We start from the raw sequence: 21,910 nt of genomic DNA on the forward strand, positions 1-21,910 counted from the left end.
TTTTGCTGTGCTGTTTCTTTTCTTTTCTTTTCTCCACCATAGTATCTCCTCACTGTTGACTTAATCTCCAACTTTCTTCATATTGAATCACTTGTCACAATCCTTACAGCAACATATTTCCATGTACTAGCTGCACCCTCCACATGGAGGCCTTCAATGATCAGAAACGTGGCTTGTAAGGAGATGCCTGTGTGATTCTGCCAGTGTCTGTGTGAAAGCAAAGAATCCCCAGATTTCCTTTGAGTCTTTGCTCCCACCTTGAACACTTGATTGATTAATCCTCTACTCATCTCCACAATTTCCTAAAATCATTTTCCTCTTTTTTCAGAATCAAAAATCTTAAAAAAGGATATGCAGGAAAGCTTGAAAAAATAGAAGCTTTGAAAGGTAATCAAACACCACATTTAACACAGCTACTTGGCTTAGTGACCACTCCACTGTTGTAGCATCTCCGTGGGAGTAAGAACAGGGATTCCAGATGGCATGACTCTGCTTTACCTAAACACATTATGTTCCCTCCCAAGCAAATAAAAACCAATATAACAATCTTAAAAAGTTGTATGTAGCATTAAGAATCTTGTGGGTTTAAAATATATATGGTAGTATCAAAAAGTTCTTTGTATTTAAAACTCATTACATGCTGTAGTCCTAAATCCTAAAGCTGGCTTTATTACAGGCAGGCTCTCTTTAGTGGCAAAACTGCTTTTATTCAAAAATTACTCACCACATAATGACATATCATGAACTATGCTGTAACTATAAAATGTGTATCAAAGGAGATATAATGTCAAAAGAAAGAATTTTAAGAAAAGTATGGAACTTCACTACCCAGATGTGTTCATGGTGTAAGAAATTATAAAACTTTCAGAGAAGTTACTGTGTACGATAGAAGTGTAATTTTTTTAAATATGATGCCAGGTCTGGTGTTTGACATATATGAAGGACACATCACTGCTCTTCTTGGTCACAGTGGAGCTGGAAAAACCACCTTGTTAAACATACTTAGTGGACTATCGGTTCCAACATCAGGTGAGAGGACAGTTATCCAAGGACAGGTACATGGACGAAATAATTAGCTGTGCATTTTATTAGTTTTTTTAGTGAACTTAAATCAACTATTCGTTACACTCAGGTATCTAAAATAAAAATTTTAGAAGTTTGCTTGTTATTCTTTTATTGAATTGTATTTATTGAGAAAAATATTATTTGTGTTTTAAATATTTCACAAGTAGCTTTGTGATTATTCAGTGACTAATTACCATCCTACGTGGACGAGGTATTATTGTTAACACTACATTGGTCATCAGCCAACTGTGTATTCCTTACAGGTAAGGTATGTTGAAATGAAAATAATCTTTGGCATACATTGTTTGCATTTAAAAATATCCTCAATGTCTTCTGCGTGTAGGTTCGGTCACGATCTATAATCACACGCTTTCAGAAATGAGGGACTTGGAGACTGTCAGAAAGCTCACTGGAGTTTGTCCACAGACCAACGTGCAGTTTGGCTTTCTGACTGTGAAAGAAAACCTCAGACTGTTTGCTAAAATCAAAGGGATTCTGCCACACGAGGTGGAGCAACAGGTACATGACAAGTGAGGCGCCGCGCAGCCCTGAGTGTGAAGTTGCTACCTAGAAAATTCTATGTGTATTTGTTATTTTGACACCATCCTTTGCCTAAAGGTTAGACAAAAATGCCCTTTGTACGGAACAGAATGAATAGTGCTTACCAATAAACATTCTGGGTTTGGGACTAACTATTCTTTATTTGTTTAGGTACAACAAGTTTTACGGGACTTAGACATAGAAAATGTTCAAGACACTCTTGCTCAAAATTTAAGTGGTGGACAAAGTAGGAAACTCACTTTGGGGACTGCCATTTTAGGAGATCCTCAGGTAAGTTAAGCTGAAATGACCGGTGAAATCAGGCTGACGACTAGGCAACTATTTTGTTAGATGCAACTGAATTTGCCAATGATAAACGTAAGAGAATTTTACAATGCCATGTTAAGTACTGAGGTGTCTCTCCCCTGTGCTTTGAAAAAGAAACTTGCCTGAAAGAGAATTATTTCACTTGCTTTCCTGCCATCCAGGTTCTGCTGCTGGATGAACCGACGGCTGGGCTGGATCCTCTGTCCAGACACCGAGTGTGGAATCTCCTGAAAGAGAGGAGGTCAGGCAGAGTGATCCTCTTCAGCACCCAGTTCATGGATGAGGCTGACATCCTGGCTGGTAATGTCTGGGCTTCTCCATGTGTGTTAGTGAGGAATCAGGGACACGTGTGGAGTGGGACTAGGTGTGCTCCACAGCTGTGTCTCACTGGGGACTGCTGTGGGTCACAAGAGGAGGACTTTGCTCTCACAGCGTTGAACATCTGCACCCCAGAGTACCTTGTCCCATGGAAGTGTTCTTCCCCATTGCAGAGCTAACTGGTTGTAAAATATGATGTCACATACTCACAAAGCCATCATTGTGTTGTTCAATGTTAAAGCCAGCTGACTTGAAACACATCCTTTATATAACAGGATAGTTTTTGTAAATATGCTAGAGAATCAACTAATATAACTCTAGTTGCTGGATGACAAAGAAAGTGGTTTACATGTGGCCAGGATTAGGATGTATCTATTTTGGTATGTTGTGCTCCTAAAATACATTATTTGGTAATGGATTCACTCTTTTGTAAGTTGTAAAGGAGTAACTCCTTAATGCAATTTGTCTTTTTGTTCTTTCTAAATAGACAGGAAGGTGTTCATATCTGCTGGGAAGCTGAAGTGTGTGGGCTCTTCTCTGTTCCTGAAGAAGAAATGGGGTATTGGGTACCATTTAAGGTACAGCCCTTAATGTGGGGGCAACATGCTGGAAACCTGGGGGCAGGTGCTATCAGCATCAATATATTGAAGTAGATTGGCATGTAGACCTACAAGCTCATTTTAAAAGAGCTATATAAGGACTTAGGCACCATTGCCCTGTTTTCTAGCTGTAAAGTAGGGTATGTGAGATTGTAGACATTGAAAATAGAAGGGTGATCCATGTAGGCTTAAATACAAATTTTTGAAAAATATTTTCATAACACATTGCTAAGAGGAATTTATTGATGTTCCAACCCTTTCTCTTATCATAGTTTTGAAGTTTTGTTCATCTTGACATTTTTGATACCCTCCTCTGTAGTCTCCCTGGCTTCGTTTTCTCCACTATTCTTTTGTTTTTCCTTCTCTTCCTTAATTATTATCATTATTGTAAATTTCTAGTAAGAGTTGTCTGTATTTAGGTACTTGGTATTTGCATATAAAATATCCATACTACCATATTTGATTCTCCAAATAACTCTAAGAAGATGCTATGATTATACATTTTTGACAAGTGAGGATAGCACATGTTGGACGGTTTTAATACTCTTAACAGTTTATAAGTAGTAGAGTCTTTGGATCGAGATTGTAGGTGTCATATGGACCACTTTCTATACTTTACACTAAAATAGGAATAGTTCTTAAAAAATAATTCAAATCGCTTCATCCCCAGTGGTTGAATTCATTTCTCCATTATTTATTCTCAGCACTTAACTTTGAGCAAATTCACCATTCCACCATTATTGCCTGTTGTAATCCAATTGAATCAGTATCTTCTGACTAACTGAACACTCACTGTTCTCTAAGTATGTGCCATAGTTGAGCTGCCTTGTTTCTGCTGGAGGATCTGCCTAACCTGTCCTCTTTCCACTGATTTACCAAGGCGAAATCTTACCCGTTCCCAAAGGTTTTCTTGTGAGCATTTTCTTTTCTTTTTTTTTTTTTGTAAGCATTTTCTCCTTGATGCGCAATCTAAAAGAGCATCCTCCTTTTTGGAAGCCTGAAAGCACTATTTTGAGTTGTTCTTAATTAAGTTCTTTGATCTTCTCTAACCTCCATTAAAAAGTAGCAACAACAATACCTATTTTGCATTTCAGGCTAAGAATTACTGAGTGCATGAATAATGGAGAAGGTGTCAAGTACTTACCTGAGTTAACTCAATCTCCCTTTCCCTCATGTCTAGGACACCCTGATTTATATTATCATGAGGTTATAGGCTTCTTTAGGGAAGTTGCCTTGTAAGCACAGAATAATTTTCTTAATTTTGTTAAGGTTTGTGTCATCAATGTGATGTTCTCTTCACAGTCCAAGTCAGTGGATGTGACTCATAATGGGGTTTCTAAACTCCAATCGTTTAATGAAGAACTTTATATATGCTTATCAAAAGACAGGCCAGCTTTTTCTCGAATAAATTTTAGATTAAAAAAGATAAAATTAGCTATCATCTAGTGAGGGTTTGCTTAGTATAAGGCCCTATTCTTTCTCATATGCTATTTTCAATTTGGCCTTTAGAAGTTCTTTAGAAGTTGGGTATTATTTTGTCTCATAGATGAAAAAAAAAAAAAAAAAACAGATGCTCAGAGATGTTAAACAACTTCCCTGAGTTCTGGACCTTTTGATAGCATGCCATTAAGACCATGCTCTTAATGGCTGTACAAATGACCTCCATTTTTTGTTTTACCCTTTTCAAGTCCTAGCTTCTGTAGGACACATACATTACGGCAAAGGGGGAATTTGAGGTTGGGGTTTTCAATAGATCTGGTCAAAAATAAACATTCCACTCTCTTTACCTAAACAGAATCTGGGTTAATAGCTCTTTTTCCCAGTAAGAGTCATTGAATTATCTTATCTGATTCCAGTCTTCCTATTCTCTAGTTCTTCTTCCCAGCCGTATAAACAGTTTGGACTATGTCAGAAGTTTTACATCTTGCTTTGTCCAATAAATTAGGCAATTTTTGGCTTGTAAGTATTAATGAAGTGACAAGCATATACTACATAGGTAGGAATTTGTTTTTAAAGACAGTTATGGATAAAAATAACTTTAACTTACTTTTTTAAATGTTAGTTTGCATCTGAATGAAATGTGTGAACCAGAGAGGATAACATCACTGGTTAAACAGCACATCCCTGATGCCAAATTAGCAGCACAAAGTGAAGAAAAACTTGTGTATATTTTGCCTGTAAGGAGGACAAACAAATTTCCAGGTAAAATGTAGAGACCACAGAGTGGTTGAGGCATTACTAACAATGATGTTAGGAATGATGGCTAGTTTTGATGCTTGCTCAGTTTGTGGCCCCATGCATCAACTCATTTAATATTCTCAACCCTGAGCCATTTCTAGTATAAGTCCTTATAGTATCCTCATGTCACCTCTGGGTAAACCAGGGCACATAGATGTTTAACATATGTCAAGCCACCATGTGTGCAATGAAGTGGTGAGGTAAGATTGGGATTGTGGTGGAAATTCATTTCAAGAAAGAGTGAGAGAGTGTGGCCAGGGCAGAAAGGGGTCCACTAAAACACTGTTAGACTATTGAAGAGAACTAAGGGAATCATACCCACTACTTAGCTTGCTTTATGAAGACCATGACCTAATGGTATAATCTAAATTATGAAAGATAATTAAGATCAACCTACCTGCTGCCAGACATCCCAAGATTCTCTATTTTGCTGCAAATTTGAACATTTGGAGAGCCACTGCCATTTCCATTTTTCTACTACATCTGTTTCGTTTCTTAAAAGTTGAGGGGTAGACTGTTTTTTGGTAAAGTGTAAAAATGAGTTTACCTTAATAATTGGCCATTGCTGCATTCTTGAATCAATAAGCTTGCCCTAATCATAGTGGTTAAAGAGACACAGCACCAGAGAATAAAGTGCAGGGATTGGATGCCCAAATGATGGGGCTAGACAGCCTGGATTCAAATCCCATCTATGCCATTGTTAGCTCTACAATCCTAAACAAGTTACACTGCTTTCCTTCACTTTAATTTCCTCATTTGTAAAAAGGAAATTGCAACAGTACTCCATGGTTTTGAGGATAGAATGAGGTAGTATGATTAAATTTATTATCAAACTAATAAATATAAATAAATTATCTAGAGTAAGATCTGACGCGTAGTACCGATGATATTTCATCAGGTGTAAGAAAATCCTCATCTACAGGATGTGTCCCTAAGGAAGGAACAGAAAGAACTAACACTGTCATTTAAAATATGATTTGCCATCATTCATAATACATCCTCATATCGGATTTGTTAAAAGCTAATGAAATGGATTCATCCTAGAATCAGTGAACTAATGCTACACAGGTGCATACACGGTATCTTCGAGATATATGTCATCTATGAAAACAGAAATCTTGTGTGTGATTACCGCAGAACATAGTTTGGCCTGATTGCTAAAGAGGATAGAGCAATTTTTGAAAATGAAGAGAACCTAAAGTTAGGTAGATTTAAGAGCTCATTATCCCTTATCAATACATTTCTGTTTTCTTTACGTTTGTAATATATTTATATTTAAGGTAGAAGCCGTTAATTTCTCCCAGGATTTAGACTATTTCATCCTTTATCCAACTTTCAGTTTTCCTGAACAGCTCAAGGATTATCCAACATCTTTTAACAAATTATCTCTCAGGCTTGGTGCCTGTAGCGCAGCGGCTGGGGCACCAGCCTCCTACACCTCAGCTGGAGGGTTCGAATCCAGCCCAGGCCTGCCAAACAACAATGACAACTGCAACCAAAAAATAGCTGGGTGTTGTGGCGGGCGCCTGGAGTCCCAGCTAATCAGGAGGCTGAGACAAGAGACTTGCTTAAGCCCAAGACTTTGAGGTTGCTGTGAGCTGTGGTGCCATGGTACTCTACCGAGGGCGACAAAAAAAATGATCTCTCAAAAGGACCCACTTATCCACCATAAGGACCTAACCTCTCTCAAGGCTCTGTACAGTTTTCACGCTGCAGTCAGAAGCTGAAACGAAGAGGGAGAGAGAGAAAAAGGAAGCGGGGTGGAGAGCAAGAAAGAGGGAGGCAAAAAGTATGTAAAGTTACATGCATACTTCACCCCGTCCTTCAATTTACACATTTTTGAATTAGGAAAGATTCTGTGGCGCTTAATATTTCTATAAACATTAATTATTTTATATTGATTATTATAGTTCTCCAACAATTCTAATATTAAAGTATAAATCTATATTCTCTGGAAAATATTTTTATTAATTGGGATTTAGAATTAAACACTCCCTATAATAGATAGAAAAATTTAAAAGCACATTAAATAAAATAGGTTTTTTCCCAAAACATCTATGTAATGTTCGAAGAATAAAAATATACATTTTTAAATTAAACTTCGGTACTCAGGACAACATGGAAACTAAAAAAATACACTGTATTTTTTGGGCGGCGCCTGTGGCTCAGTCGGTAAGGCGCCGGCCCCATATACCGAGGGTGGCGGGTTCAAACCTGGCCCCGGCCAAACTGCAACCAAAAAATAGCCGGGCGTTGTGGCGGGCGCCTGTAGTCCCAGCTACTCGGGAGGCTGAGGCAAGAGAATCGCTTAAGCCCAGGAATTGGAGGTTGCTGTGAGCCGTGTGACGCCACGGCACTCTACCAAGGGCCATAAAGTGAGACTCTGTCTCTACAAAAAAAAAAAAAAAAAAAAATACACTGTATTTTTTAATTTTAGAAATAAGGGAATATCTATACCTTGGTTTTGTTTATGAGGAGTACATTTGTCCTATTTTCAATATTTTCTTTTTAAAAGAGATCATCATTATATATTACATTACATTATATTACATTATATTATATTCTCTATTTTCTGTACCTTCTTTTAGACCTTTGCAGGGATCTTGATAAATGTTCTAATCAAGGCATTGAGAACTATGATGTTTCCATGACAACGTTGAATGAGGTGTTCCTGAAATTAGAAGGAAAATCAACACTTGATGAATCAGGTAAAAGAAAAAAAGTCATAAAGGAAGGACAAAAAAAGAAATTTGACTTTTGTCTTTGCGTACAATATTTTACCTTGAAAACATGCTTTGAATCGTGAGAGTATATACTTTTCTTGGTGCTGTAATTCAGGCTGGTCTTGGGAAAACTTAAAGCCACAGAAAACATGCATCTTTGTGGGATATAGCAGTGTCCAACACGAGGTCCCCAGATGATAAATACGTGGGGTAACATGAGTGTAAGTGCTACAGGGAAAAGAACATCTGAGTTTATGTTGACAATTACTTTTCTGTTTTTAAAAATTTGCTTCCATGGATTCAGATGGTACAAATAGTTTTTTGTTACATGGATAAATTATACAGTGGTGAAGCCAGGCCTTTTCTTGTACCTGTCACGAAATAGTGTAAGTTATACCCAATAATTAATTTTCCATTTCTCGCCCCCCTCCCTCCCTCTGCCCTCTGAGTTTCTAAGGTCTATCTTACCACAGTGGATGGCTGTGCTACTCGTCTCTGGGCTCCCACCTCCAAGTGAGAACATGTGGTAGCTCTTGTAGAATTCTGAAGATATTATTCCAGTGTCTTCAGCATTCGCTTGTTGCTATTGAAAGATCTGTTGGCAAGTCTAACTGTTATTCCTTGGAAAGTGTTCTGTCTTTAGTCTCTGTTTTCTTCTAAGATTTTTTGTTTGTTTGTTTCTACCATCTTATTGTGTTTACTCTTAACTATGCTTTTCGTTTTTATTTTTGTCATTTGGGGTATTTTTATTGATCGACTCTTGTTCTTACATCCCTCACTCCCTATTTTAATCACATTTGAAGTTGTGAACTTGACACATTTTTAAAGTGGTATTCTTAACTTTTAATACACATGTTTTATAACTTTCTAGAGGTTTAAGATAGGCATTTCCTCTAGAGTTTTCTTCAAAAGAGGTAACTATTCTCTTGTTTTTAAACATAATTATATTAAAAAATATTTTCTCTAATATTTTAATGCTCTTGGAGGAAAGGGAAGAGGCGTCTGTATGTGCTAACTCTCATATTTTTTTGTTTTTGAGATGGAGTCCCACTATGTCACCATTGGTAGAGTGCTGTGATGTCATAGCTCACAGCAACCTCGAACTCTTAGACTTAAGTGATTCACTTACCTCAGCCTCCCATGTAGCTGGGATTACAGGTGCCTGCCACAATGCCTGGCTATTTTTTTTGTTGTTGCAGTTGTCATTGTTGTTTTTTAGCTGGCCCAGGCTGGATTTGAACATGTCAGCCTGGGTATATATGGCCGGTACCCTACCCCCTGAGCTACAGGTGCCGCCTAACTCTCTTATTTTGGTCAGAAATACTAAAACAGTTTATCTGTTGTAAGAAATAGATTTATGAGTTTCTTTTTATTGATTTCCTTAACATGAATTAAGTCCTATAAAGCTATAGACAGAGGACTTTTAAAATTAGAAAACACATGATTTTCTTTTATTATAGAAATACTTTGTGCTTTTCTCCTATTTCTTTCATAGCTGCTCTAATAATGCCAAGAATTAGGTTATTTGCATCTTGACTCAAGATGGTAACTTTGACACCTTTGGTTGAAAAGATGATTGCAAGACAAGCTAATACCGTACAAGTGAAACAGCATTTTACAAAATACTGCTCTTGTGTTTTAGATCTAGGAATCTTGGAACAATTACAAAGTGATGGTGCAAAAGACACAGGAACCCTTGTTGAGCTGGAGCAAGTTTTGTCGTCTCTCAGAGAAGTCAGGGAAACCATCAGCGGCATGGCTCTATGGAGGCAGCAGGTCTGCGCAATGGCAAAAGTCCGCTTCCTAAAGTTAAAGAATGAAAGAAAAAGCCTGTGGACTATGTGAGTATCTGAGCATTTCAGATCTTTTTGGTCTGTGAACCCCAAATAAGTTCAACTTATTTAATTTAAATAAGTTTAAGAGAGCAAAACACTAAAAAGGGGGGAAAAAACCCAGACAAAATAAATCCCAGCAAATGCATGTGGTCTTCTAGACCAATGAATCATCCTTTAATTGAAGGAATCATTTTTAATCATGTTGATAAATAATTACAATAGATAAATATTGAGATATTTCTTTTAATTTCACACAGATTTTATTCTTACTAAGGGGTTGAAGTAGAAGTTCTTGACAAGTGGATGGGTATTAGCATTTTGGTCCCATCCCAAACGTACCATTTCCTCTTTCCCCAAGATACCAAAATCATTATGTGGGAATCCCCAGAAAAAATGGAACTAGGAATATAGGTATATATAAAGGTTTTTATGTTAAGGAATCACGGGGACTGCAAATCTGAAATCTGTAGGGCATAGTAGGAGGCTGGAAGCTCAGGGTAGAGTCTGTGTTGCAGTTGATGGACTGGAAACTTGGGCGACTTTGTACGTTATGACTTCAGACTGTGCTCGTGGTCTCTGTCTGGCCTTTATGACCATCCCTGGAGCCCACTTTGAGGTTGACATCCCTACAGCTTTACCCTCAACATCGAGTACCACCTCCTTGCAAAAGCTCAGCTCTCCACTGAGAATACTCATTCATCCAAAAATATCTGTGAACACCTCTGTGCAGCACTCTATTAAATGATTGTAACATATATCAAAATAAATCAGACATGACATCTGCCCTTGAGAGTAATTAGATGTGCACCAAATAATAGTCTTGTAAACTATGGCATTTATTAGGAAAAGATTATATTCAAATAAGGACATGAAAGTAGGAACACAGGGAGAATTTGAATTTGATGTAAGGAAATGGAACTTAATTAGCCAAGAAGAGAAAGGAGGATAGAAATCCAGACAGGGATTTCTGAGTACAGTGCTGAGTACAGTGATACATGAGATATCAAAGAACTGTTATTAATCTGAGTTATTTGCAACAGAGAGTTTATTAAAATGTAAAAATAATTTTCAGTATATATTATCACATGGAGCTAGGGAGTTTGCACTTTATGAATAAGAAGGAGCTAGTAAGGCATCATTTTTTATTTTGAACAGTCGATTGACTATGAGAAAGGATTGCCAAGAAGTTTAATTGGGCAATTGTACAAAATTGCCTGGCAATAACAGGCATTGGAGACAGTGAAAACAGTCATTTAGGATAATGGTAAAAGGAGGTCAGGAAAGAGACGATAAATGCCCAACCTCAAAGGTGAAAGGGAGAAGAGGTTTGGAGGCAAAAGTAATGATGGGAATCTTACTCCCCTCAGTAAGATTGAAGTGGTTGAGATAGGAATCTTCAACCACTGGAAAACAGACTTCAGGGAGAGAAATGGGAGGAAAGTAATTGGGCTTTGGAGCCCGAGTGAATGAGACCATGCACTTTACAAAAATTGGGGTAAGGATGGGGAAAAGGTTCAGGGTGTAGTAAGTCTGGGTGTTAATGATCTGCCAAGAATCATAACCTGCCGATTGAATGACATGTCCAGGCATCCTACTTTGCTACGGACCGCCGGTCGATGGGCCTCAGTCCGAGGGTGCTCAGGGTGAACGGTACAGGTTGGTTGAGAGGTCGGCGTAGGAAAAATGACAGACTGCCACATAGTATGTGATGAAGGAAGCAGCTGTAAATTTATTGGGTACACATGTTGGTATTTATACATTTTTACAGAGCTTACATAATGCAATCTTTTTGCTTACGTGCGCGGGTTATCTTTGCGTTTACAAGTGTGATTTATCATGTTATGTTTTAACGTTCCGCTTCCGGAGGGTGGCGGTTATTAGTCAACTCTGCCCGCTTTCTCCTATCTCAGTTTCTTATTATTTTTTTAGAACAGCTTGACATCTTCTTTATGTTTAATGCTTGACTAATTTTACATTTACTATTTGATCTTATTGTTATTGATAATTATAATTTTGATTTAGAGTAAATTCCTTGACAAGTATTATTTTTTCTATTGATTTTTATTATGCGTGACAGTTGGTGAAACAAGATGTTCTGAACAGGACTTTATGGTGGGTGGATGTGTTTCAGTGACTTTGTAACTTATGTAGATAATTTGTATTTTATGTCCTTGGGCTTATCGTCTTAGCTCACTGGTGGGAAAACATCTTTATGTGCTCATTGTTGGTGCCACTGAGTTTAGCAGCTCACAAGGCTGTGCTCTATCTGGATTAGTAGTGCATTGTGCTCATTCTTAGGAAAGTACATATTGACAATTTATCAGAACAAACAGACTTCTGGTACAGGATGACAAACACATGAGTAGACGCCACAATCTTTAAACCCAAGCGGGTAACTGAGCATGCTAGGCAACATTTCTGATGCTGTGCATACTGGGGGCGCTGGGGGCAAAGCTCTGGGGAGCACAAACCACCTTCCCGTCGTTCTATAACGCGGACAGCACTGCCTCACTACGGCTATATGCCGTGGGTGCGGCATTTCCCCCTTTTTTGTTTTTAAACCGCAGTTTAAAGACTTCTTGGCGTATAGAGATAATAGAGGAAAACAGACACCGTATGAGACATGGCAACAACAACATAACACAAAATGACAAACAACTAATAATGGTTATGAGCACAATATACTGGATCCAGTTAAGAGGATTGAGTGTTCTAAACCCATTAGTTAAAGATTGAGCTAATGTGTTAAGAGAAGTTATTGGTAAATGAGCTTGACTCATGGCTGTAATATCTTGTTGTAAGCTGTGTAAATTATGTGTTATATTATTGTCTTTCTAGACACTTTGAAGATGTGCTTGTACTTTGTTCCATGAGTTAGATATATTATATGGTAAAGGTGTAATGCAAATGGCTTGAAATGCTGAGTGACATTTTGTTTGTAGTTTTTGTTGTATGTACTTAATGTTCTGACCTAAAGTTAAGACTATCCTTTTTAACACATTTAATTTAGTTTTAAGCTTATTATTCATATTAGCTTGTGTCATTAATGTTAAAGTTATATTATTGCCAAGAGTATTGACATAGTATGTTGTATGCATTTGTTGCACTAAAGTTGTAGTAGCTACAGCAAAAGTAGTGATTATAGAAATTAAAGCTGCAATGCCTAAAATTAAAGTTGTCACAAATTTTTTAGGTCTAATTAATTCATTAAGTGTTTTTAACACTTGTAATGCTGTATTATCATATTATGGATTGCTTTGTAGATTTACAGGTAACATCACATAAGAAGGTTTTTTTATAATTAACATAACATTTACTTGTTTATCATGTTGAATATTAAAGGACGCAATACAATTAGTTATTTTTACAAGTTAAAAGATTTTAAAGGAAATACATAGTCAACTGGATCACATGTAAATTCTTTCATAAATTCTCTTTTATGAGTTTCATTTAACCTGCACAGACCATCTACAAACATTCTAAACTTTCTTGAACTTTTGCCCTGTCTTTTACTTTCTTACATAACTATTCTGTTTTAGGACAAAATTTATCACACAAGATTCTTTCTTTATACAATGTCATTCTCCTTTCTGTTTAATTTCTCTTACTCTCAAAAACTCACTTTCCACTAAACAGGATCCCAGTTTACCATGAAGTCACTTATTCATTCAGCTAAACTGATAATTAGAAGGTTTAAAAGGCAAGAATCTTATCCGTTGACAAAGATTCAGTTTGTAAAAATATTTTTCTTATTTATACAAATTACTAGTGGCAAAGGGCCAATAATAAAGGTTCTAAATCTCACCCTTGGGATTCTGCCAGTGCTGCTGTCTGGGGGCTGTAACACTTGGGAGGCAGGCCCGCCCCACCAAGGGCAGGGGGGCCCTCAGCTTCCTTTCCCGCTGGGCCTTTTCAGCCGTCTTGGAGTCAGTGGAAATGCGCCCGGTGGTTTTGTTTGCTATCGGCGAGTGTACTTTCATTTTCTTCAAGCGGCGGGTGAGATCTTGTAGTAGCTGCTGGCGTCTTCTTCTGCGTTGTCTTTTCTGAATCTGAGTTAACTACTCCTGGAATAACTTCAAAGTTTTTAGTATAATTTGAACTTTTACCAATTATAATTCTAACTGTCCCCGGCAAAAGTTGCCCTTTTACTGCAGTGGGGATTAAAGTAACACCGTCCCATTTGGATAATAAGACATTCTTTTCACTTGCTAAATTTAAATCTGTACTTTCAGGTGTGCCTCTTTGGAGATTATGAATAGTGAATTCAGGCGCCTGAGGATTTAAAGTGGACGGTTGCTGCGTGCCCTGCAGTGCAGCACGATTTTCCTTGGGGTTAGGGTTGGGAGAACACCCCCTCTCTAGTTTTTTGATTTTCTCATTTCCTGATCCTCAGGATCAGTGTCTCCCTTGTTATTTAAGGGGGTTCCATTCTTATGAAATTTTGATTTACATTCATTTCTCTAATGTCGCCCCTTCTTACAACGAGGGCATAAGCCGGGCGGTTCCCCCCTCGGCTTATTGGCATGGGACTGTTTACAGTCCTTCTGCATGTGACCTGGCTTGCCACAATTGTAGCAAGTGTCAGCAGGAGCTCTCGGCCCCTTACCTCCCTTATTGAAGGTATTTTTAATATAGGCGCTGAATTTCTGTCCTTGCATTGCTGCAGCATAGGCCATATCTTGGACTATCGCTGGTGAGGCATCCATGCATGTTTTAATATCCTTGGTTAATGCGTGCCCCATGGTACCTGCTGATTGCTCACACTTAACCGGTCAGCCTTTACCGGCGGGACTGCAGCTCCCTGGTGAGAGCCGCCCTCAACCTTGAAAAAGAAAGAAAGAGAGAGAAGATTACCTGTCCTTCAGGTCCCTGTTCGAGGCGCCACCTGCTACGGGCCGCTCAGTCGGTGGGTTTCAGTCCGAGGGGGCTCAGGGTGAACGGTACAGGTTGGTTGAGAGGTCGGCGTAGGAAAAATGACAGACTGCCACATAGTATGTGATGAAGGAAGCAGCTGTAAATTTATTGGGTACACATGTTGGTATTTATACATTTTTACAGAGCTTACATAATGCAATCTTTTTGCTTACGTGCGCGGGTTATCTTTGCGTTTACAAGTGTGATTTATCATGTTATGTTTTAACGTTCCGCTTCCGGAGGGTGGCGGTTATTAGTCAACTCTGCCCGCTTTCTCCTATCTCAGTTTCTTATTATTTTTTTAGAACAGCTTGACATCTTCTTTATGTTTAATGCTTGACTAATTTTACATTTACTATTTGATCTTATTGTTATTGATAATTATAATTTTGATTTAGAGTAAATTCCTTAACAAGTATTATTTTTTCTATTGATTTTTATTACGCGTAACAGTTGGTGAAACAAGATGTTCTGAACAGGACTTTATGGTGGGTGGATGTGTTTCAGTAACTTTGTAACTTATGTAGATAATTTGTATTTTATGTCCTTAGGCTTATCGTCTTAGCTCACTGGTGGGAAAACATCTTTATGTACTCATTGTTGGTGCCACTGAGTTTAGCAGCTCACAAGGCTGTGCTCTATCTGGATTAGTAGTGCATTGTGCTCATTCTTAGGAAAGTACATATTGACAATTTATCAGAACAAACAGACTTCTGGTACAGGATGACAAACACATGAGTAGACACCACAATCTTTAAACTTAAGCGAGTAACTGAGCATGCTAGGCAACATTTCTGATGCTGTGCATACTGGGGGCGCTAGGGGCAAAGCTCCGGGGAGCACAAACCACCTTCCCGTCGTTCTATAACGCGGACAGCACTGCCTCACTACGGCTATATGCCGTGGGTGCGGCACTACTTGGCCTTTAGAGGAGAGGGAGAGAAAAAAAAAGACTAAAGATAGATGCATAGGAACCATCACATTTTAGAAAGAAGAAAATGAGGAGAAAGTGTGATTCAGATGTTTGGTCAGTGCTTATAACTTATTTCTAAATATTATTATGTTCATTATCTTCTTATACTTGTTAATAAAACTTATAAAAGTTGTTATAATTTTTTTTATATTTTCCTACACATAGATTACTGCTTTTGGGGATTAGTCTTATCCCTCAATTTGTGGAATATGTATTCTATGAGGTATATCAAAAAAGTTACTCTTGGGAACTCTCTCCGAATATGTACTTCCTCTCACCAGGACAACCACCACAAGCTCCTCTGACCCATCTACTGGTCGTCAATAAAACAGGTGAGCCTGGGACTGAAACGCAACCTCTAAATGTTGTTCTTGTTAAGCAAGTTCCCAGAAAATATAAACATGAAGAAAAAATAAATTCCCTATGTTTTAGAAAGCACATCTGAGTCTAAACAGAGACTTCATTAAAAAATTAAAAATACAAGATGGTGGAGTTTCTTTTAGAAATAACTTCTACAAGTTCACTTAAGCTCTAATACTTCTTGCACAAGGGAATCAAACGGGATGTAGGAACACAAGTCATTGACTGACTTTTGAGGTCTTTTCATTTCATTCTATGAGTCTGTGTGTTGCTGAACTCTGGAAAACTAATCTGCTCCAAATTTATAAGAAGATAGAAGATTAATAGCCTCAAGGATTATAAAGGTAGCATTAACTAGTATTTTTATAATAGTGGAAATTATAACTAAATGTCTAGGCTCAAGGTAAAGTAACCTTGTCATACTTACAGTGTTAGAATTCTGCCTTTTTAAGGAAATCCTCAGACAGTCCGTTTTGTGGTATGTTTTGAGTGATGTGATGCAGCTTATTCCTGTTTTTATTACTTGACCATTGTTTTCTTTATTTTGTTTCCTTTGGTCTTTATCTTCATGGTAGGGTCAAGCATAGATGACTTCATACATTCACTGAGGCAGCAGAACATAGCTTTAGAAGTGGATGCTTTTGGGACTAGAAACGGCACAGATCAGCCTTCATACAACGGTGCTATCATTGTGTCAGGGGATGGAAAGGTAGGTTGGACTCTCATTGCTGCATTTCACCAAAGATGACCCATAGATGTAAAATTCAAACAATTCATGTCAAGGACATGGGAAGGCTAATTTGACACAAGCCAATGGGATAGCTCTCATTTTCATGGGACAGGCTGGACACCAACTACTTGCCCACAACCTTCAGTATAACAACACATAATGAAGTGTTGTTGGCTCTCTTCCTTCTTGTGTTGTAGGCACTGCTGTAATTAACAATTCATTTAAATCTTATCAATTGGGGCTTGGTGCCCATAGCTCAGTAAGTAGGGCGCCAGCCACATGCACTGAAGCTGGTGGGTTCGAGCCTAACTTGTGCCTGCTAAAACAACAATGACAACTGCAACCAAAAAATAGCTGGGCATTGTGGTGGGCGCCTGCAGTCCCAGCTACTTGGGAGGCTGAGGCAAGAAAATCGCTTAAGCCCAAGAGTTTGAGGTTGCTGTGAGCTGTGATGCCATGGTACACTACCGAGGGCAACACAGTAAGACTTTGTCTCAAACAAACAAACAAACAAAAAAAGAAAGAAAGAAAAACTTACCATCAGTTGGGTTCCATTCAAATTATCAATTTAAATCTTTTTCTCAGAGCTGAGAAAATCTGCCCCACTTTAGACTTGGCCTTTGCTTTTCTATTTCACATATGACCATACTGCTTCACTCAGGGATATCCCCTTCCTAGCTCTGCAGGAATATGAATCACAAAGCATGGTAGTAGCCATGTGGAGAAAGGTGAGACTGTGCTAAATGTACCAGCCATAGTTGTTAGGAGTCAGAAAGTCTGACCATTTACAGCTCATTGCAGTTAATTTTCAGGAAAAATTTTCATGCCAATAATAAAGTACTTTTATCCAACTAGTCCTCAATATATCTTAATCAAATTATTATCCAGCATACTTAAAAAAAAGTTTTTTAAAAATGGCAGCCTTAAAACCAATAAACATTGCCTTAGGTAATACCTCTGACCTCCCAGGCTTAACGGAATGCATTACTTCAGAGTCACTGTTCCTGGACTTTTACCTCCAAGGAGACAGGCCCTGCGTATGCCTCAGGGAAGCCCAGCTCTCTTTTCAGCTTTTTTGCTGTCTGCAAAGCTGCTTCTGTGTTAACAAAAGCCAATTAACCCTTACCAGGCTCATTTCATGTGCTGCATGTGGGGAGCTCTGTTACCCCACAAATCATGACCACTAAAAAAGTTTGCCTGCATTTTGGGCAATATAGATAATTATTTTACTTACATTCTTTTTTCTCTGAGAGAAATATAATTATATAATATAATTATACAAGGACTGACAATTAAGTTCATGAACTAACTCATCCTAGGACCTGTGTATACCTCAGAGCTGAATGTCTCCATGATCATTTTCAAAGTACTCCACTTGGGAGTCTATGCACTGAAACTAGTGCCTAGGCCACTCTTCAAAGCAATTTTGGAACTGTACTTCTGGAATGGACATCAAAGCTGTTGGCGTATTACCCTTGATGCACTGAATGTCATCAAAATATCTTTCTGTCAAATTTTCCTTGATCTTTGGGTTAAGAAAAAAGTCATCAGGGGCCAAATCAGGTGAGTAGGGAGGATGTTCCAATACAGGTGACATGAACACAACCGTGAGACACTGACATACACGATTATGAAGCGTTAACAAACTGTCTGTACAGTGTTGCTAACCTAAGTGCATGGTGGCAGGTTTGCAAATTTACTTGTCAGACTTTGTATATAGGTATCTATAAAATATGTCATTTTTTTCTCTTTTTCTTATTGTTTGGAATTCATTGAGGGTACAAAGAATTAGGTTACACTGATTGCATTTGTTAGGTGAAGTCCCTCTTATAATTGTGTCCCGCCCCCAAAAGGTGTGTCATATACCATGACCTCTATCCCTCTCCCTCCTCCTGTCTCCCCATTCCCTCTTTCCCCTACCCCTCACCTTGCATTAGATCATTGATTGCCTTCCTATTAGAATCGAATACATTGGATTCTTGCTTCTCCATTCTTGTGATGCTTTATTTAGAAGAATGCGTTCCAACTCAGTCCAGGTTAATACAAAAGATGTAAAGTCTCCATCTTTTTTAATGGCTGAATAGTATTCCAAGGTGTACATGTACCGCAGCTTGTTAATCCAGTCCTGGGTTGGTGGGCATTTAGGTTGTTTCCACATTTTGGCAATTGTGAATTGAGTTGCAAAAAATACGTTGTTTAAAAAGAGATTTTAGATGTATTTCTGAAAACCTGTGCTTTCATTACCTGCCTGCCTCTTCTTGCCAAGTATCCATAAATTCTTCACTCCTAAAATGTATATCTTACATTTTGAAACAAAGTCTGCCCTTCTGTTAATGAGAGGTTGCATTATGGAGTTTGACAGTGCTACTCTTAAAAAGCATTTGAGGTATTTTGTAAAGTTTAGGCATACATAGCCATGTGCATTGGAACCAAAATACTAGATTCCTTTAAATATGCTGGGAATTAATCAAATAATATGGGGGATGATAATGTTAATCACGTTTAGTGCTTTGGCCTCCCTATACTATCAATAATTTGAATGATTTTCTACCATCCTCACTTGTTAAGGTTTGTACTTGCTTTTTGAGAAGTTAGAATTGATATTTGTTGTGTTTCAGGATCACAGATTTTCAATAGCTTGTAATACAAAAAGGCTCAATTGCTTTCCTGTCCTCATGGATGTCCTTAGTAATGGGCTGCTTAGAATTTTTAATTCTTCAGAACACATCCAGACTGAAGGAAGTTTATTGTTTGTGGTAAGTATAATTACATCTCACTTAGACTGAGACTTCAAGAATATTCTTGAAATGCTGAAATAACATAGTAATATTTATGAACCTTTAAAAAATACCTTTATATTTTATATAAAAATCAGTTCATATATTTTATATATGTGTGTGTGTGTATTTATACACATTGTTCAACAACGATTATATAACATTATAACTTTACTCAGATGACTGAGGGGCCATTGGAGCAATAGACATAGAATTCATTGGGAAAAAATGAAAACTTTTGGTCTAGGATCTGTTCTGTCACCATCTGTGATCCTAGGTAATGGGATGTGGTTGGAACAGTCAGAGTCTTAAAGGCTGGACTATGTGGCCTTCTTAGACCATTTGACTTCTGTAGGACTGAGTTCACCAGTCCACAAATAACACAGATACAAACTTCATCACAGGAGTTTCTTAAGAAGTAAGTGAGGCAATGTGAGCACCAGGCTAAGCTGGCCAACGTCGTGTAAGGACCAGTGACGAGGTGCATAAACAGAAAAACCACAGGTGCTCGGTAAATCTCACTTCTTACTATTATTGCTGCTAACATTATTTTTCCTAGGAATGCATCAAAAGAAGCTTCTATGAAAAAAATTCAGCTTTGACTAGATCATGGGACCAGCTGAGCTAGAAGCAGGAGCGGTTCTTGTCTCAAATGCGATCTCAGATGCTGTGAGCAGAATATCCAGGTGGGGTGGGGCGTGCACATCTGTGTCATCACGCCATCCCTTTCATCTTGCTGTGTTGCGCTTCCCTTGGCTGGTTTAAATGACACCTTGAGCACACTCTATAGCTTCTCAGTCACTCTCTGTAGCTTTATTAGTAATTATTCCAGCACAGTCCAAAACTTCAATTTCCTATCAAATTCCAGCACTGCAGGTCAACTTGTGACCTAAGTGACATGGCAAGGTGGGAGGAAGTGGGCAGATTTGCTTCTTATTTCCCTTTATGGTCTAACACTTGTCACAGAAAATGAGGCGTACGGGGAATGTTCCAGCTCTGAAACTCTACCCTTTCTTTCCTGTCTGAGTCAAACACTGCTGGTGCTGGAGGCAGAGAGAAGGATGGGAGGTGGAGGTCACCCTGTGGAGATAGTACCAGGAGACATCCGTGCTTTCTCTAGTTATATCCACTCTGGTGGCCTCTACTCACATGGTCACCACAGCCCAGGTGACCCATGTGAGTGTCCTGACCCCAGTCCCTCCTGGGGATGAGGGCACACTCATGGTGGGGGAGCTGAGTTTCCTCAGGCTGCTGCAGAGAAGCTCACACCATCAAGCTTCCTCCAGCCTACATTGCTCATTTTCCATGCGGCCCTCATCCGGGGCGTTCCACGGTTTCTGCCCTTGCTTTAACCTCTGTGCTGCTTCAGAAAGAGCTACGAGAACTGCTGAGTGTTTCTCAGGTGCTGTCTGCTGTCCATAATTTGGGGGTGTGAAGGGGGTTGGCACATCTTCTCCAAAGCACATCATACCTCTGTCCTTTCAAACCACATTTCAGCAGTCCCCCTTCCTTCAAAGATCTTTTGGGCAAAACCAGGTATTTACTGAGAGATTTGTATGTATTAGCATGTTTAAATGCCCCCCCCAAAAATGTTCAGTTAGTTGTTATTCTTATTCTTATTATAGTCTGTATATCCTTTATTCAAAATACTTAGCACCGTAAGCATTTTAAATGTTAAACATTTTTAGATTCTGGAATACTTACTTGTACCTAATGAAATATCTTGGGGGTAGGAGCCAAGTCCAAACACAAAATTCATTTATATTTCATATATACCTTATATACATAGCCTGAAGATAAGCTTGTACAGTATTTTTAATAAAATATTTTAATAAACTGTGTGTTGTACACCTGCCATTTTGACTGCAGCCCATGTTGGTCCTCAAAAAATTTTGAATTTTGGAGCATTTCAGATTTTGGGTTTTCAGTTTAGGGATGCTCCATCTCCCCATTATTATTATCAGACAACTGAGGAAACTATAGCACCCAGAGGAGCCAAATGTGTTTTATTATCTATTATATGCAAGTGGACTGGTTAATTATTTGGATAACCAAGAATAGGACTGTCCCAAGAATGAACAAGTAACCTGAGTTTCTGCCTTTAGAGGTTCCTCACCTACAAAGTATTTGCTACCCAGCAGCCCAGCTGACCTTACGCTCAGATGTAGATAAATTATGTCTTTGAGTTGCCACTGCTGGGTTCCCTACCCAGGACCTGGCATTCTCTTGCAATTCTGAAAACCTCTTCCACCTAAACCTGCAGGACAGGGCTCACTTTAGCCCAGACTGTACTCAAGGATTTTTATCATCTATCAGAGTGTCCTAAAAAGCTCCCACCTGGTCACTACTTGTTGTAGCCACTCATCTCATACTTGCTTGTGGCCTCCTGACCAAACTTCCCAGTTGGTATTGAGTGTCTTTCTGTGGGTCTCTTTTAGGCCGAGTCATGTCAGACTCCAACTGTGGGTGGGTAACATTTAATATGGACATAATGTATTGTCTATGAACCAT

At 38.5% G+C, this 21,910-nt stretch overlaps 1 protein-coding gene across 7 annotated transcripts in view; it reads left to right on the top strand.

Annotated features, from left to right (window-relative positions):
- ABCA9 (ATP binding cassette subfamily A member 9) overlaps window positions 1–21,910 on the top strand; it is a 75,479-nt gene that overhangs the window by 33,092 nt on the left and 20,477 nt on the right. For 6 of the 7 annotated variants that reach the window (XR_008375465.1, XR_008375466.1, XR_008375463.1 and 3 more), the window contains 12 exons: window positions 329–387; window positions 919–1,029; window positions 1,409–1,584; window positions 1,777–1,896; window positions 2,094–2,232; window positions 2,738–2,828; window positions 4,912–5,051; window positions 7,676–7,795; window positions 9,453–9,651; window positions 15,698–15,864; window positions 16,468–16,601; window positions 19,241–19,378. Coding sequence is in view for 2 of the 7 variants with exons in the window: in XM_053568320.1 (XP_053424295.1) it covers window positions 329–387; window positions 919–1,029; window positions 1,409–1,584; window positions 1,777–1,896; window positions 2,094–2,232; window positions 2,738–2,828; window positions 4,912–5,051; window positions 7,676–7,795; window positions 9,453–9,651; window positions 15,698–15,864; window positions 16,468–16,601; window positions 19,241–19,378 (1,594 nt within the window). In the remaining 5 variants the exon portion in view is untranslated. The remainder of the gene's footprint in view (window positions 1–328; window positions 388–918; window positions 1,030–1,408; window positions 1,585–1,776; window positions 1,897–2,093; window positions 2,233–2,737; window positions 2,829–4,911; window positions 5,052–7,675; window positions 7,796–9,452; window positions 9,652–15,697; window positions 15,865–16,467; window positions 16,602–19,240; window positions 19,379–21,910) is intronic. The other variant, XR_008375462.1, reaches the window with a different exon arrangement.

The sequence above is a fragment of the Nycticebus coucang genome, chromosome 18 (assembly GCF_027406575.1).
Source record: "Nycticebus coucang isolate mNycCou1 chromosome 18, mNycCou1.pri, whole genome shotgun sequence".
In the NCBI taxonomy this organism is placed as follows: domain Eukaryota; kingdom Metazoa; phylum Chordata; class Mammalia; order Primates; family Lorisidae; genus Nycticebus; species Nycticebus coucang.